At 41.9% G+C, this 15,208-nt stretch overlaps 1 protein-coding gene across 6 annotated transcripts in view; it reads left to right on the top strand.

Moving 5' to 3' along the window:
- The window catches only part of ERG (ETS transcription factor ERG), a 148,237-nt gene extending 143,339 nt beyond the window's left edge, over nucleotides 1–4,898 (top strand). For 4 of the 6 annotated variants that reach the window (XM_080573669.1, XM_080573670.1, XM_080573673.1 and 1 more), the window contains one exon: nucleotides 1,788–4,296. In XM_080573669.1, the coding sequence (XP_080429795.1) occupies nucleotides 1,788–2,308 (521 nt within the window). In that variant the 3' untranslated portion in view covers nucleotides 2,309–4,296. Of the gene's footprint in view, nucleotides 1–1,787 lie in introns of all 6 variants that reach the window. The other 2 variants (XM_080573672.1, XM_080573668.1) reach the window with 1 other exon arrangement.
- The last annotated feature ends 10,310 nt before the right edge of the window (nucleotides 4,899–15,208 follow it).

Genomic DNA, 15,208 nt, shown 5'->3' with positions numbered 1-15,208 from the left:
TTTCACTTTATCCCAAGTGACATCAGGCACTTCTAGATTAGATTACTTTTTAGACAGCTTTTGCATTGCATAGGAAAGTAGTTAAATAAGTATTAAGAATGGGGCTTTCCAAATGGCCTCAAGTGCTGGGTTTCCAGGTGACACAGATCTTAATTGGGTTGGGGGGGGGGGGGGGGGGCGGTGGCTACTTCCCTTTAATCTGTTTGTAAGTCCCAGGCTTTTATAATTTTGTCAAGTGTGTATTTGGTAGCCTTCATTACTGTGGAAGACACTAAAGTGATCTGGATTGGGATACTTTTTTAACATGTGGGTATGGAATTTCTACACACCATCATTCCTGTGCTTTAACATGTTTTGTGTGTTTATAAATTGGTGGAATTAATCTCTCATTAAAAGGAAATTGACAGCAACCATTTATTTTCATAGGACCATATATTACATTTGGAAGGCAAGTGTTTATGTTAGAACATATGTTGGATTGCTTATTCAAAAATTTGTGTTTTGTCCAGTGCTGAACTGTTTATTGATTTTCAAAGGCTAATCCCCTTGTTATGTTTCGTGTATTAAAACTTGCATGCCTTGCTCATACCATGGATTCTTTTGTTTGTTTGTTTATTTAATGCATGTTAATGGAACAGAAGAAATTCATTAAGGACAGTTTGGATAAATATCATTTAAATGAATATGGGTTTCAGTTGCACTGAAGTATAAACTGCTAATGGATTTCAGATGCTACTCTAGCTTGATATTATAATTTACCGCTATAAGCTTTCTAAAGAAAAACTTGTTTATTATACCCACATATCTGGTTTGGGGAAAAAAAAAAAAAGAAACCCAACCAAATCCTGGTCAGAGATGTACTTAGAAGTTAGCACATGCAAGCTGGTTGGCAAATTCTGCTGACATTGTGCTTGTGAAACAGATTGCCTTGCAAGCTGCTTCAGCTGTATTTTGCATCATTTAAGTGCTGCTTTATTAAGAAATGCTAAGCTTTTAACATGAATATCAGTGTCAAGGCCCTTCACGATCTACTTTCAATTGCCTAAAATGGTCAAATTTTGTTCCTATAACTGGGCAACACGCTTCTGCAAAGTTGACAGCAGACTAATTATTTTCCTTTTAAAATGAAATTGGCAGAGGAGGGAGAAAAAAAAAAGTTTTATGTCTTAACTTCAGTAATCATTTAAACTCTTGTTTGACACAGAACAATGATGAGAATGAATTTTATGGACCTTTTCACTGTTTTTGCAAATGTTTTGCCCTATGGTTGTATGCAGTGCAACAGCAAGCTAATAAGTTTCCGTTCTGCATTTCCCCAAATGCTGCAAATGGGTGATATGGTTTGGCACAAGTCCAGCTTTCTCTAAACTTCTCTATTTTGTGTAGGCTTATTCCATAGCAGAGAACATTTAGTTGCAACATAATGCTGTGAGAACAAGCAAATGTTACGCAAGTAAAAGCTGTTTGTCCTGAGCTTTAGAGATTAGTTTCCTAAATGAGCACTGTATGATTTCCCCATCAATTGTCTACACTGAATGACATTAGCTAACTATTAAATCTCCATGTAATGGCATTCTGCCACCCAGATGAGAGAAAACATGACACACAAACATTATCTTTAGGATTTCATGAGATAGGGCTAGGAGAAAGGGGACTAGTTAGGGTAAGAAGTAGGAACTGACATTGCAACATTTCCTAATAGGGTCCTATGTGAGAGCCTGAAAGAACTGGTGTCTTAACTTTATTATTCACTAGTCCTGACAATTCCATTCTTTTTTCCCCAACAGGGAGTGGGCAGATACAGCTATGGCAGTTCCTGCTGGAGCTCCTCTCAGACAGCTCCAACTCCAACTGCATCACCTGGGAGGGCACCAACGGGGAGTTCAAGATGACCGACCCTGATGAAGTGGCTCGGCGCTGGGGGGAGAGGAAAAGCAAGCCTAACATGAACTATGACAAACTCAGCCGTGCACTCCGCTACTATTATGATAAAAATATTATGACTAAGGTTCATGGTAAGCGCTATGCCTACAAATTTGATTTCCATGGAATCGCTCAGGCCCTCCAGCCTCACCCCCCGGAGTCATCCATGTACAAATACCCGTCAGACCTCCCCTACATGAGCTCCTACCATGCGCACCCCCAGAAGATGAACTTTGTAGCTCCCCACCCCCCTGCTTTGCCTGTAACCTCATCCAGCTTTTTCGCTGCCCCTAATCCATACTGGAATTCACCAACTGGAGGTATCTACCCGAATACCAGGCTGCCAGCTGCTCATATGCCTTCTCATCTTGGCACCTACTACTAAGTGGGGAAAAAAAGAAACACCAGAAAAAGGAAACAAAGACACTGCTCACTGGGACACAGTCCCTGATGAGCTGCAATGAACTCTATTGGAGTACATGAATTAAAAGTGCCTAAAGAGACAAGTGAAGGTTTGGCTGGGGAAAAAAACAAACAAACAAACAAACAAAAAAAAACATTTAAAAATAGATGTCAAAAAGACTCTTTGTAGTAGGGTTTTAAAGGAGATACTCATGAAGTATTAAGATACTAAAATGTAATGTATATGGGCATCGACTCTGTGGACCAAACAACAGTAGACTATTGTAGGTAAAAGCATGAAATGATAAGGAAAACCTACAAAAGCTAGTGGTCTTAAAAGGTTGATAAGCTTAAGTGTAAAGTTTGATATCTTGCTAATGCAAAACTGGGACTATACTACAGCAATATAAGGATAAGTCTATAGTGACCTAACACAATATATGAATCATTACAAAAGAGGGGGGGAAAGGGGAAAAAAGGAAAAAAAAAAAAAAAGAAAAAAGAAAACTACCTGTATTTAAAAACTAGAGACATATCAACAAAAGAGACTGGTTTAGTGTGGAAGGTGATTTGGAATATAAAGGCATTGTTTTGGTTAAAATCACATGCGTTCCATTCATCAGAGTGTTATCAGCTACTCAAACTGTGAAGACAACCCAAACTTTAGGATTCCTTGACAGTATTACAAGAACCCTGAGCCAAACATTGGAAATGAGAAAGTGCTGAAGGGCAAGTGTATGATTGTAGATCAGAGGCCTACACCTGACAGAGGAAGAGGAAAGGAGAAAGAGGAGGACAAAGGCGGTGAGAATGGGAGAAAAGAAACTTCTTTACCAGTAGAGACTGAAGAGACTGAAAACTTAGTAGTGTTGGGACTATGAAGAAATACTTGTTTGGACTTGCAAAACGTTTTACTCAGTATCATACCATTCCCAGTATTACAGGAGGAACAGACTTGTTTTTATAGTAATAAAAAAGTGAAAAAGGGAAAAGCAGAAGAAATCAGAAATCAGAATATGCATCTCTTTTTTTTAAAAAAAAAAAGTAAAACTGGAATTGTGTTTGATATTTAAAAGTTACCAGTTAGAACCTCATCATTATTAAGGGGGTTTCTTTTCTATTGGTTAAAGCAAGAGACAACCCTTGACTGCCAAAATTAAAAATCATCTAAGTATTTTTGTTAGGCGGGCGCCAGTTTTTCTTTATTGAGTCGCGAACGCTGTGCGTTTGTCAGAATGAAGTATACAAGTCAATGTTATTTTTTCCTTTTTATATAATTATTATATAACTTATGCATTTATACACTACGAGTTGATCTCGGCCAACCAAAGACACAAAAAGGGACAATCAAAATTGTGGCCTTGAATTTTAACTCTGTATGCTTAATGTTTACATTATGAACATATTAGTACTTAGAATGCAGAATGTATGTAATAAAATAAGCTTGGCCTAGCATGGCAATTCAGATTGACACAGTAGTTTGTATTTGCATTTTCAGTTCCTGACACGCTTATCAGAACTTCTTCTCACCAAATTAAATTATGTTAGGCATTTTGTTTTAAAATTTTGTTTTGTGAAATCTGGCAATCATGAAAATGTAGGAAAAATTAGCAATGCTTAGCATAAACTAAATGTGGATAGGTGCTATGTATATTCTTTTCCAGACTATTCTGCAAAAATGTTTGCAAACCTTTGTAACAGCGTCTTGCCATTCCTGTCCTAAACTTCTTTTGCCCAGAGATTGCATGCCCAGTTCTTTGACAACTTCATGGCCAAGATTGAAAATGAAGTCTAAAGGAGTCCTTTAAGGAAGAATCCTGTTACCCAGAAATTATCTTTCATTGGCATCAGATTATGTAGCATAATCTCAGCCTGAGATGTATCATACTGACACATATGTTGAATTACCATGCCCCCTTCCTATTAATACATACTGTATCATTATTAGTAAATAAAGTGAATAATGAATAATTTCCATTATTCCTCACTTTAGAATGGAGTGTATAGTAGCTTGTTAATTTGTCATTGCAATCCATCTTGGCTGTTTACAAAGGGCAGGATGTTTTCTTTCTGTTCTAGATTTAGAGGCTTCCCACACTGTACCCTGGGCCCCAAAACTACATCTGGTGCCTAATGGCATTATTCCTTTTTTTTGTTTTGTTTTGTTTTTCCCCAACACCAGCTGAAGAACTGGTCTGGAAAATTAACACTGACATTTATGAGTGGTTTTCCACAGCAGGCAGTGTTTACTGCAGACACCCCAGTCAGCTTAAACCTCCAACTATATCCCTTTCTTTTGCTGTTGTTTTGTCTCTTTTTAACAAAATGGGTGTGGTTTCAGGTTTTATAGCAAATGTTCTGCATATCCATTTTGTGGAGCATTAATCGGTGCTCTGCAGTGGGAGCCTACTTGCCAGATTCCTGTGTTATGGATGTCTTGGTGGCAGTTTACAAGCACAGGATTATATTACTAATATTTGAGACCTGAGCAGTGGCATCGTAAGCCTTGTGATCGTTTGGGAAATAAGCATTGTAAGTCTGTATCTCTTAAAAAATAAAAACTTACGGAAAGGTTAGAAAAACTGAACTCTTGGAAAAGGTTAGTCACTACTAAAGGTTAGTCACTCACTATTTTAGAAAGGCACACCTCTGTGCTGGCTATAAGAATAATAGTTTGCCTTTCAATGGAAATACATCTACAGATGCTTGCTATCTACTTTGTGTGTACTTCTAACTCAAAAAATGGTAAGTGCATTGTTGAACCACCTCTAAATTAAACACTTAAAAATCCAGATAAAACAACCATTTTTGTTTAGATTGGCCAGAATATGCCTGGAGGCCTTCAAAGTATCCCCAGAGCTCACAGAGCTGCCCACAGGATTTCCAGATGGTATTGCTCAGCGGCTGTCATGTACAATGGCAGTAACATCCTGACATGGAAAGGTAGGGTCCAAGTCTTCACTGGGACAGGGATGGAGTCACAGCAGGTGGGTGTGATGAAGACCTCTCACAATTGAAGAGCAAGATCCTACAGCAGGCCCCAGGTAGCTCACTGGCAAATTAGTCCAGGGTGTGGATCTTAGTGCTATACTTACAGCTTGCAGCTTTATAGGGGCTTTGGAATACCTGGATTTTACAGCTCTCAGGGAGAAGATGGAGAGCCCCCACTGCTGCTAGGGAACTGGGTTAGGGTAGGTGGCCCTGCTGCTGGTGGGGTCTCCCTACAACCCTACAGCAGCTGCCTCACAGGATCTGCTTGCTGTGGGGCAAGCACCAGCCCAGTGTCCAAAGGTATTGGCCGAGGCAAAACAACAGGCAGTGGATCCATGGCAGTGTCTCTGCTCTCTGCTGCTCACTGCCTGCTACCTGATCTGGTCTTGCTAGACCATGACCCTCTTTCATGGCTAAAAAAAAAAAACAACAAACAAACAAACAAAAAAAACTGCACAACCAAAACCAGCGTCAGGATGGCTGAACAAGTCTGTCTTCATATCACAAAAGACATTCACATGAGTCTCAGGTAGACTCTAAAACCTCAGTTGAAAGTGCTGTATCTTTGCCCTTTAAGCACCTGGATGCATGAACAAAATGACCCTGATCAGTCCCCATTTGTACAAGCTGGTCATGCTGATGCCTTTGTTTAAATTAGGACTCCTTTAAAAGTTAGTTATCAGTCAAGTCTTATTCCTTATTACTGCACTCTGTGGACTGCTCTGAAAGCAGCAACTTTGTTTTTGCTGAACTTTAGTGGTTAATGTATGCTTATCTTTCACCAAGAAATATCCTTCTGTCCGAGAAGCTGCACTGTTACATGGAAAGTGATAGCGAAACAAGGTTTAAAAGTAAAACCAAGAAGTTCTTATATTGCTGTTCTTGACCAAGATGTTTTCCCTGATATTAAATCGGATTTAGTGAATACACCAAAAATACATTTGAAGGATGTATTTTATAACACTTGTACTGGGACTCTGATCAACACTGATTTTCTCAAAGTTTACAACAGCACAGCACCAGCCATACTGAACACCTTAATTCCCCTCACTTTCCACCTTCAGAAGACTCCATGCTGGGTATCTCAAATGCTACATGCTTTATAAACTGTCCACAGCAAAATAGAGATCGTCAATGATTTAGACTTTCTTCTGCAAACTCATGTTTCTTAGACTAGCTAAGAACTAATTTTTTTTTTTTAACTGTATGTGCATTGAGGAAAAAATAGCAATACAGCTTGTATTTGTTATATTTAATATATTATATTATATTCTTAGTGATCCCATTATCTTTTTCCATGGCATCTTCTCAAGTTTGGTCACATGAGGGAAATGATTACTGGTAAATTGGAATGACACCACATCTGTCCAAAGGACTCGGTTAATTCATGCCTGAATTTTAACTGTCTCTTGAAGCGATCCTGATGCAACACAAGCACTTAGCTCCCTATCTGGTCTGTTGAGGGAGCCTTAGGATATTTTTACAGCGGATCCTGCCTATATTTGGGACCTATGTTAAGAAGACTAAACACCACCATGGAGGCTCAAACTGGACTGCGACTATTCTTGGGTTTTTCTGAGACCTTGCTTAGCATCAGCAAGAGGAGTCCTTTCATGAGCAACAGGTAAACCAGTTACTTGGCAGCAACACCTTGGGGGGGGGGGGGGGGGGGGGGGGGGGAGTTGAAAGGGAGCACATCCCAACAGAGCTGCCCTTTCTCCCCTTTGTTTTCTTGACAAAGGGTATTTCTTCTTATTTCACCTCACTGGAATTGTCACCAGATTGGATTGTTTGGAGAACCTGTCTCACTTGAACTCAGCTGAGAACTCACAGCCCACAAGGCTTTGAGGAAGCCATCCTTCAGCACTTGCCATTGCAGTGAGAGAAGCAAGGGCTAAGGAGGCCGTGAAACCTTCTTCTTGGTTAATCAACACTATTCCCCTCCCTCCTTAATGAGCACTGCCTATACACACACCTGGTCAGGTTATGCTGCTCCCAGCTACACATTTCATCATGCTTCTAATCTTCTGGTCATGTCTTGACTTCTGTGCAGACCATATCAGTGAGGTCACACCTTGGTATCAGCAAGAGAAAAAAGGAAAATGAGGTCTGAGTAAGTCACATCATCTTCAGGAAACATGTGAGGTTGCTCAAAACACTGTACTGTCTCCCTGCTTGTTTCCAGGCTCCAGCTACAACCTCCGAAGCTGCTTGGCTCCACTGCTGCCCCTTGGCCATTCCTTCAAGGCACTAGCAACTGAGACTACATCAGATGCATGACCCAGTGAAAGCCTTGCTTGAAGAACAGGACCACTTCACCAAGGTGGTGTCTCTTCAGGCTGCTGGCCTCTAAGAACTATATGCCTTTACTCTTCTGCACCTCTGCTGCCAATGGAACACAGATAATGGGGTGTCTATGGGATGAGTGTTGGCCCACCAAATGGTGAGCTAGTTGATGAGGATATTAGGCCAAGTGTTATGTGGAAACTGTTTCAAAACTTAATGTCCTCCATTGTTTAAAACGGCACATATTTTCAGGAAAACTAAATATAGCATCCAGGTTGGTTTTATGAGATGTACTTTTAAATCACTGGAATGAGGATTTCTCAAAACCAGACTCAGAAAATTTCTTGGGTTGTGCACCAGAACCTTGGGCTGTATATATTTTATAAAAGAATAATGGGCAGAATAGTTTTCAATGAACAATCTTAGAAGAAATAATGAGAAAGTTTACTCAGGTAACCCTATCTGTCTCCTTCACTATTACAGAACTATTTTCTATTGTACATTTATTGATGTTTCCTTAACCCTCTACTCATTTGAATAGGTCTCAGCTCTAGGGTATTTCCACCCACTCCCTTAACACAAAGGCTAATACATCTCATTGTCAAAGAGTTTTTATGTTTTCCTGCTATTTTTCCCTTTTGCAGTTTCTTGTGGTTATGCTCCCCATGCATCACACTCCAGAGCTCCTAGCCTGCCTCAATGTTTACAGCTTTGCAAATGTTTGTAGTTTTTTATCACACTCCCTTTGACTGGATGCTAGCCAAGCTTAGACACATTTCACTTAACAAACCTATCCCTCTTCTCCTCTGATAATTGCTAATGGACCATTTTTTATTCCTTTTTTTTTTTTTCTTTTTTTTATTTTTCCCTGCCTATATCCATGAGCAAGCCTGATATGTTCTGTCTAAGTGATTTCCATCTATGATTTCTCTGACTGCCACCTCTCTCCTACTGGACTCTTGGCCCAGTTAAGCAGCTAATGTGCTGGAAGATCTTCCTTGAACAGCTAAAAGACCATTCACCTCTTTAGCTCTGAATGGACTTACATACTTTTCCCTGTTTGGAGCCATTTTATCTCCTGGACCAAAACCTTCTCTTCTTCAGATATCTCCACCAACACATCACTAGGAAGGTTTTTCCAAACTATTGTTGTGAACTGGCTGCAGTTATTCCACCACCTCATTTTGTCCATCTGTGCAGTGTTTATTTTGGCCCTATTCTTTTGTGTCCTGGTGAGGCTTTAAGCTGTTTCAGGCAGAAAATACACATCCACAGAACACCCAGCAGCGTGTTGCTTAAGACTACATGATCATGTGTAAGGTTTCCAAAACAAGTTCCTATACATTTCCAATTTTCCTCATAATAAAGGTGTCATTCTACTCTGTTAGAAACTTCAAAGCTGCTCTGTAAACAATTAATGTAGGGTTTTTAAAGCAGGCACAAGCACTTAGGCTAAAAGATTGCCAAGGTCCTTTTAAACTTCAAAGCAGCCCTAGCAGAATATGAAAGATAATTTTAAACTTTCAGACAAGTCTTTCACTCAAATCTTCTGTATAGTTTTGTACAATTAATTACCAATTTATACCAGTAAACTGGCTGTGTAGACTTCTTGGCCAACTGAGACATCAGCACAGGACTGCCAGGAATGATGTAGGACTTCAAAGAGACCTGCACCTTTCTGGAAAAGAGCTGGGGAGCTTGTGAAGCTCTCCAATATATCTGCAACAACACTGGCTGCTGAAATGTTCACTTTTTGAAATAATGTCCCCTTGTGGGAGGGGGAGAGATATGTTTGAAAGCATTACAGTAGCCACAATACAAGGGGAAGAAAAAACAGGGGAAAGTGAAATTATTCATTAATTTTATGGATGATCCGCCCTCCCCTCCCCCCCCCCCCCCCCCCCCCCCCAGCTGTATAGTTCTCAGAAATACTAGTGTGATACATCAATATGTTTTGGTTTTCTGAGATGGGAATGGCATTCAGATGACCCAGCCATAAGCCGAATCCTATTGTGCTGGAAATGATAAACATATATCGTGACTAGTAGATGCTGCTTTGAAGTGCTCTTTTCTTTAAATACACAAGGCTAACAAATGCTGAAAGAGAGGCTGCATTTTTTACTAAGACTAGCAGAACAATTTCCATTTCAGTTCTTCCTTGAAGGAGGGAGGGATTGTTTTTTTCTTCTAAAGCACTCTAAGGATAAATCCAGAAAATGTGTAGAAGGTGCCCAGATATTGTGATGGGCTCATATTCTCATAGTTATAGACAGCTCACAGCCTGGATCTCCAAGGGACTGAAATGTCTGCTGTTGCCCTGAATGACTGCTAGTTATGACCACAGAAAAGTTATATCTGCCTCTGTACGGCAAGTAAGTTGTAAACCTCCCACCATGAGTTTACAAGAAAAAACAACAGAAAATTAAGACTAAAGCAAGTGACACACAGCCTTTGGAACAGAGCAGCACCAAGGAAGGGCTTCAATTTTAAAACAGGTGTGAAAATAAAGGTCTTTCCCTCAGCTGTTTCTAGAAGATTAAAGTGAAGGAGGCAGGAAAGTGGGCATACAAAAGTGGCAGGAAAGAGGGCATACAACCAAGGATGAATGGGAATGACAGTTGGAGCTATTATTGTTTTGGAATGGGTGAGGAAAAATAGGAGTGGGAGACTGAAATAAAGAGAGAAAGAAGAAAGAGTGTTATGAAGTGCAGTCAGAGTGGGTAGCAAAGTGCCACGGCATTACGGTCTGTATTAGCAATTTATGAAGTGGGTATACGTAGACGTTTTAGATGTTCTTGCAAGGATTACTTGGTGCTAAGCGTTAGACCCAATTTGATGATGGTGGCATAAGATAAGAACTGAGTTGTCAGTAAATGAGTAGCCCACCAGGTGATCAAAATTTGGGCTGACAGCATGAAGGCAGCAATCCAGGAGGCTCTACCATGTACAGCCTGGGAGAAGAGGGAATTGCATATAGTCAGGGGATGCGAGGAACGCTTCAATGCCTGGGGAAGACCAAGAAAGTTATTTTCCTGCATAGGAGTGGGAATTGAATGACGGATGTGAGGAATACGGAGAAAGAAACTGAAATTGGATATCAAGAGGTTAACAGAAAGGGAGATCAAAATGAAAGAAAAGGAGACCACAGATCCTGGTGATTTTAGTGGCTCAAGAAAACAACAACAAAAAAGTCTTAAAGAGAAGATAAGGCCAGGCGTAATTTCAAGTGCTGAGCCCAAAGGAGATGCTGGAGAGGCACTGCAATGTCTGATATGGTAGGAGGAGGCAGGTTAGCACATCTGCAGTAAAGTAACAGCTGAAGCCAACTGAGCTGAAGAGTCAATGGAATTTGTAAATGTTCATTTCTCTTTCTACTCTTACCACTTTCGTATAGTTTCAGCTAACTTTTCATTATAATTTCCACAAACATTTCATGTCACGGCTTCGTTACAATGTGGACTGCACACTGAACAGTTGTAAAATAGCCTTGCCAATGCTGGTAATTTACACTGGGAATGTAATATCCAGTTCCAATCACTGACGAGTGCTATGCAAAATGAGCTAACCAGCATTTTTCATTTCTTTAATAACTTACCTCAACAATTAAATGTATTGCAATGCTAAATTTACGGTACATAATAAATCATTCCAGACTGTATAAAAGCATCAGACAATACATTTCTGTTGTTTTGTCATAAGCTGTACAAAATGCTGGCTTAGCACTCTGTAAATTGCTTTGTTCACACTTGTTATTTTAATTGTATACCAAAAAACAGTAGAGTTTTATGCATTCAGTGTTGGGTCTCACACTGTGTGCCAGATCCAATATGCTCTCCTTTCCTACTAGATGCAGATCACAGTGAAAGCTTTTAGCATAGTAGCCTATGAAGTGTGTAACTAGTGACTACTTTAACATTTTCGCCCTTCTATTGTAACTGTTGGAATAGCTTTATACAGAGTTTAGATGTGGCAGGTGGTCCTAGCTAGAATTGCGTTTCCATATCCATATGATTCCTTTCCCTACCTTGGCTAAAAGCTAAGATGTTTGGTTTGTGGTTCAGCCCTCTATTTCTGGAAAATCTCTGGTGGGCCTAACAGTAATAATAATTATGGTATAGAGAGTCATTGGGCTCTAGCACTCCTTTTGTCTTCAGTTTTGGCACGATACAACATAAAAGTAGAGAAATGGTAGGAGGAAGGACAGCTTTATTTAGTCAGAATACCTGGCAAAAAGTAGTTAGTTGACTGATGATGGGGTTTCCAAAAGACACGAAGTAGTTTAGGGCCTCAAATCTGATAGACCTATGATGGGATTTGTGTCCCTCAGTCTCTCAGGTGTTGCAGAAGTCCTTTTCTGGTTCATTGCTTAACATAGCCATGTTCATCCTGGCAGACTTGGATTTGAGTGTATAGCCCTGAGGGTGCTCACAATTTCAGATACAAAGACACCCTCCAGCAAATGCAACCACCAGAGGGTAAAATGCCACCATACAAAATGATCACTGATAAAGAAAAAATTGTTCACCAGAACATCTTTCAAAGCTGTTGTTGATAACTTTTTGTTCCCATGGCAGGGTCTTGGAGTAGTGCTGAAAAGAAAAAAAGCTGGGCAGTGATGTAGATTTGGGACTGTGTTTGAATGCCCTTGATAATGAAGCCTACCGTATTGGTCTGACACCTGTCTGTCAATGTGCAAACGTAAACTTCTCTCACCAGTATGTCCACCTACACAGACAGAAATACAGGTCTTATGGCTCTTGGATGTCAACAAAAAATGCTATGCCTCTTCTAATGCATTCTGTGAGGCTGCTGGGCCCTCCTACGGCCTTCAAGGCAGTAGCAGCCAACAGGCACCTGGGCAGTCCCTTATTTCCAGGCAGCAACACTCTTGCAGACTGTGAAGGTGCTAATGAGTTTCCTGAACAATAATGTAATGACACACTAAGAAAGGCCTGGGTGCTTGCTGCATTGTCTGACTGCCAAGTGATCTGGGTAGGGATGTGATTCCTGGTAGTCCACACAGAGAACTGACAGGTCTCCAGGGAAGGGGCAATGCTCCCACACACCTGCCTGGTCTCGCTTGGTTTGTGCAATTAGACATATAATGAGGTTCCTAGAGACTCACAGGCTTAGCTCCGTGCACCTTCTAGAGAAAAACGTGACAAACTTTTTCTAGGAGTGATACACTGTGTTTGACTGTTGAAATATGTACAAGTGTGCATGCTGAGTTTAACCTGTAACTACATGCCTCCACTTTGACCCTCTCCTGTGATGCAAAGTGATTGAAACAGCTCCTGCAACTCCTCCTGTTCCTTAGCTCCTGCTTTGAGATCCAGAAACCATGGCTCCAGTGGCAGCTGGACACCCCTGACTGATCAATCCCTACAGGTAAGGTGGGAGTGCAAAGAACCACACATTTTTCTCTTCAGCAAAGGCAAGTTTTCAACACATTATCAGCGTCATTCTCTGTATCTTATGTCAGTTGGTGGTATTCAAGGACAAGGAAAGCTTCATAGACTGCCAGTGGTCAACAGGTCACATCTGCCTCAGCCTCCCACCTAAACCTATAGTAACACCATCTCCCGGATTGCTCTGCAGTTTTCTCTTCTCTGAGCTTGGTTGCTGTTTGTCTTGCACCTTTTGTCTGGAGAGGACGGGGCTTTGGGTTGTCCCCAAAGTCACAACAGGTTTGTATCTTCAGCAGCAGCTGCTCCTCGTGCTGACCAGAGGCCAGCTCAGGTGGCTGTGCAGGGAAGAGGAGCCCTCGACAGCCTGGCTCCCAACTCGCACAGTGCCTATACATGCGGCACTGGGGAAAGGCCACTCTCCTGGGCTTTGGCCCCTTCTTGGTGTCTGACTGTAGTGCAGTCCAGAAAGCATCCTGAGAAATGAAGCAAAGATGGAGAGAGGGAGAAGGTGCTTCACACCTCACTCTCTGGTCCACCCTGCTCCTGCCAAGGTTAGCCTGGGGCTGGCAGGGCACAGTAGGTGGGGCACCAAGTCAAAAACTCCTGTTTTCTATCCCGTGAACCAAAACCTAGGGTTTTTCATCCTCACAGTCACCAGACACCATCAGTACCTTGTTCCTGGTATCCCCATAGAGATTGTCATGGGTGGGACAGGCCTGGCACCCTGGCATGGTCCGTGTTGCCTGCTGACATCCAGCAGCCATTGTGCTCCTCCTGTGGTGGGCCTCATCCCCTCCTCTTCTTCATCATAAGACCTTTCATAGAATCATAGAATCATTTCCCACAACGAGCCATTTCTTTGTGTGTGAAGTTTCCATGCCCCCTGGTAAAACTGCTCAAAAGCTTTCACCACAACCTTGTATTTCCCACGGTAGTGCTCTCCTGTACTGCACTGTAATACTGAAAGATCTGAAGGGTTTTGCCAAGTGGTTTGTAACCGGCTTCTTGAGGGCTGGTTTTGCAACACAGGTCACATTCAGCCTCTTTGCACTCTCCCCTCACTACACTCCTCCTGGGCTACACCTGGGTTGCAGAGGAGATCTGAAGAGACAGGACCTCTTTTAGAAGCCCTCTGTACTTCAGGTGCTCCCTGAAGTTTCTGTGTAAAGATCTGGGCCGTGGTCCTCAACACAGCATGGGGTGAGCTTCAGTGTTGTGTCTGGTCCTCACAGGCAGCCAAAGGACAAACAGATCTGTGTGAGAGAGGAGACAAAGGCAGCGTGGGCTGGGAAGGCACCACAGCATGAGTTCTGCCTGTTCCACTTCCCCGGCGTGACTTCATGCTGCTGCCCTATTGCAATATGGGTGCTATCCTGCTGCTCTTACTGGGAAGAGCCTGCAGCTTTCCTGCCCCTTTGCAGGTCCCTGGAGTAAAGGTGACGATGTGCTTGCCCTGCAAAGGTCAGGTGGCTCCTGACCCAGCATTCACTTCCTGCTGCAGCATTTTGTCCCCAGAGCCCTGCGTAGTGGGTGGTGAATGCCACACTGTCCCATGTGGCCTCGGACATCTTCCTGCTCATGAAATCCAGCCCTGGTTTGTCTCCTCAAGCTGCTGCAATGGCGAGGCACACAGGAAACCAAGCACCTCTGACTTTGCTCTACATGTGCCTCAGCTCCAGGGACAGCCTTTTCTTTTGGGGATGAGACCCTGGTAGCAAAATAACAACTCTGCTCAAGTGTGTCAAGGCATATTCTGTCAAGGCATATCCCTCTTTCCCCCAAAAGATGGCACTAGGATTCACCAAAAGTGAGCAACTCAGCACCCTAAATACTTTTATCTCTGTGAAAAATGCCACTGAGACCCTCCACTGTGGTGCCCATCTCTCTCCCACATAACTGAGGGACACCTCCAGAGTGTGCTACCACCACATTCCCAGGGCACACCCAAAGGGCCTTAGGTTACTGGAAACAACAACAGGGTGAAAAACGAGTTGCCACCTGCTAAGAGTACTTTGCAGGAGGGAATGTCTTCTAGTAGGAAAAAAATGCCATCACATTACATCTACCCTGTAGTTTATTTCTAAGACAATGAGGAAACATATACAATATTGGAATTAATCTTCTTGTATAGTGGCATTATCTGCTGTTGTAAAATTAACATCATTCGGATTTTTACTGAAAAGTTAATTATTTTTTCA

This window comes from Anser brachyrhynchus, assembly GCF_964034855.1.
Source record: "Anser brachyrhynchus genome assembly, chromosome: 1".
In the NCBI taxonomy this organism is placed as follows: Eukaryota; Metazoa; Chordata; class Aves; order Anseriformes; family Anatidae; genus Anser; species Anser brachyrhynchus.
The sequence above is the reverse complement of the archived record's forward strand: the minus strand, read 5'-3'. Positions and strand labels throughout refer to the sequence as shown.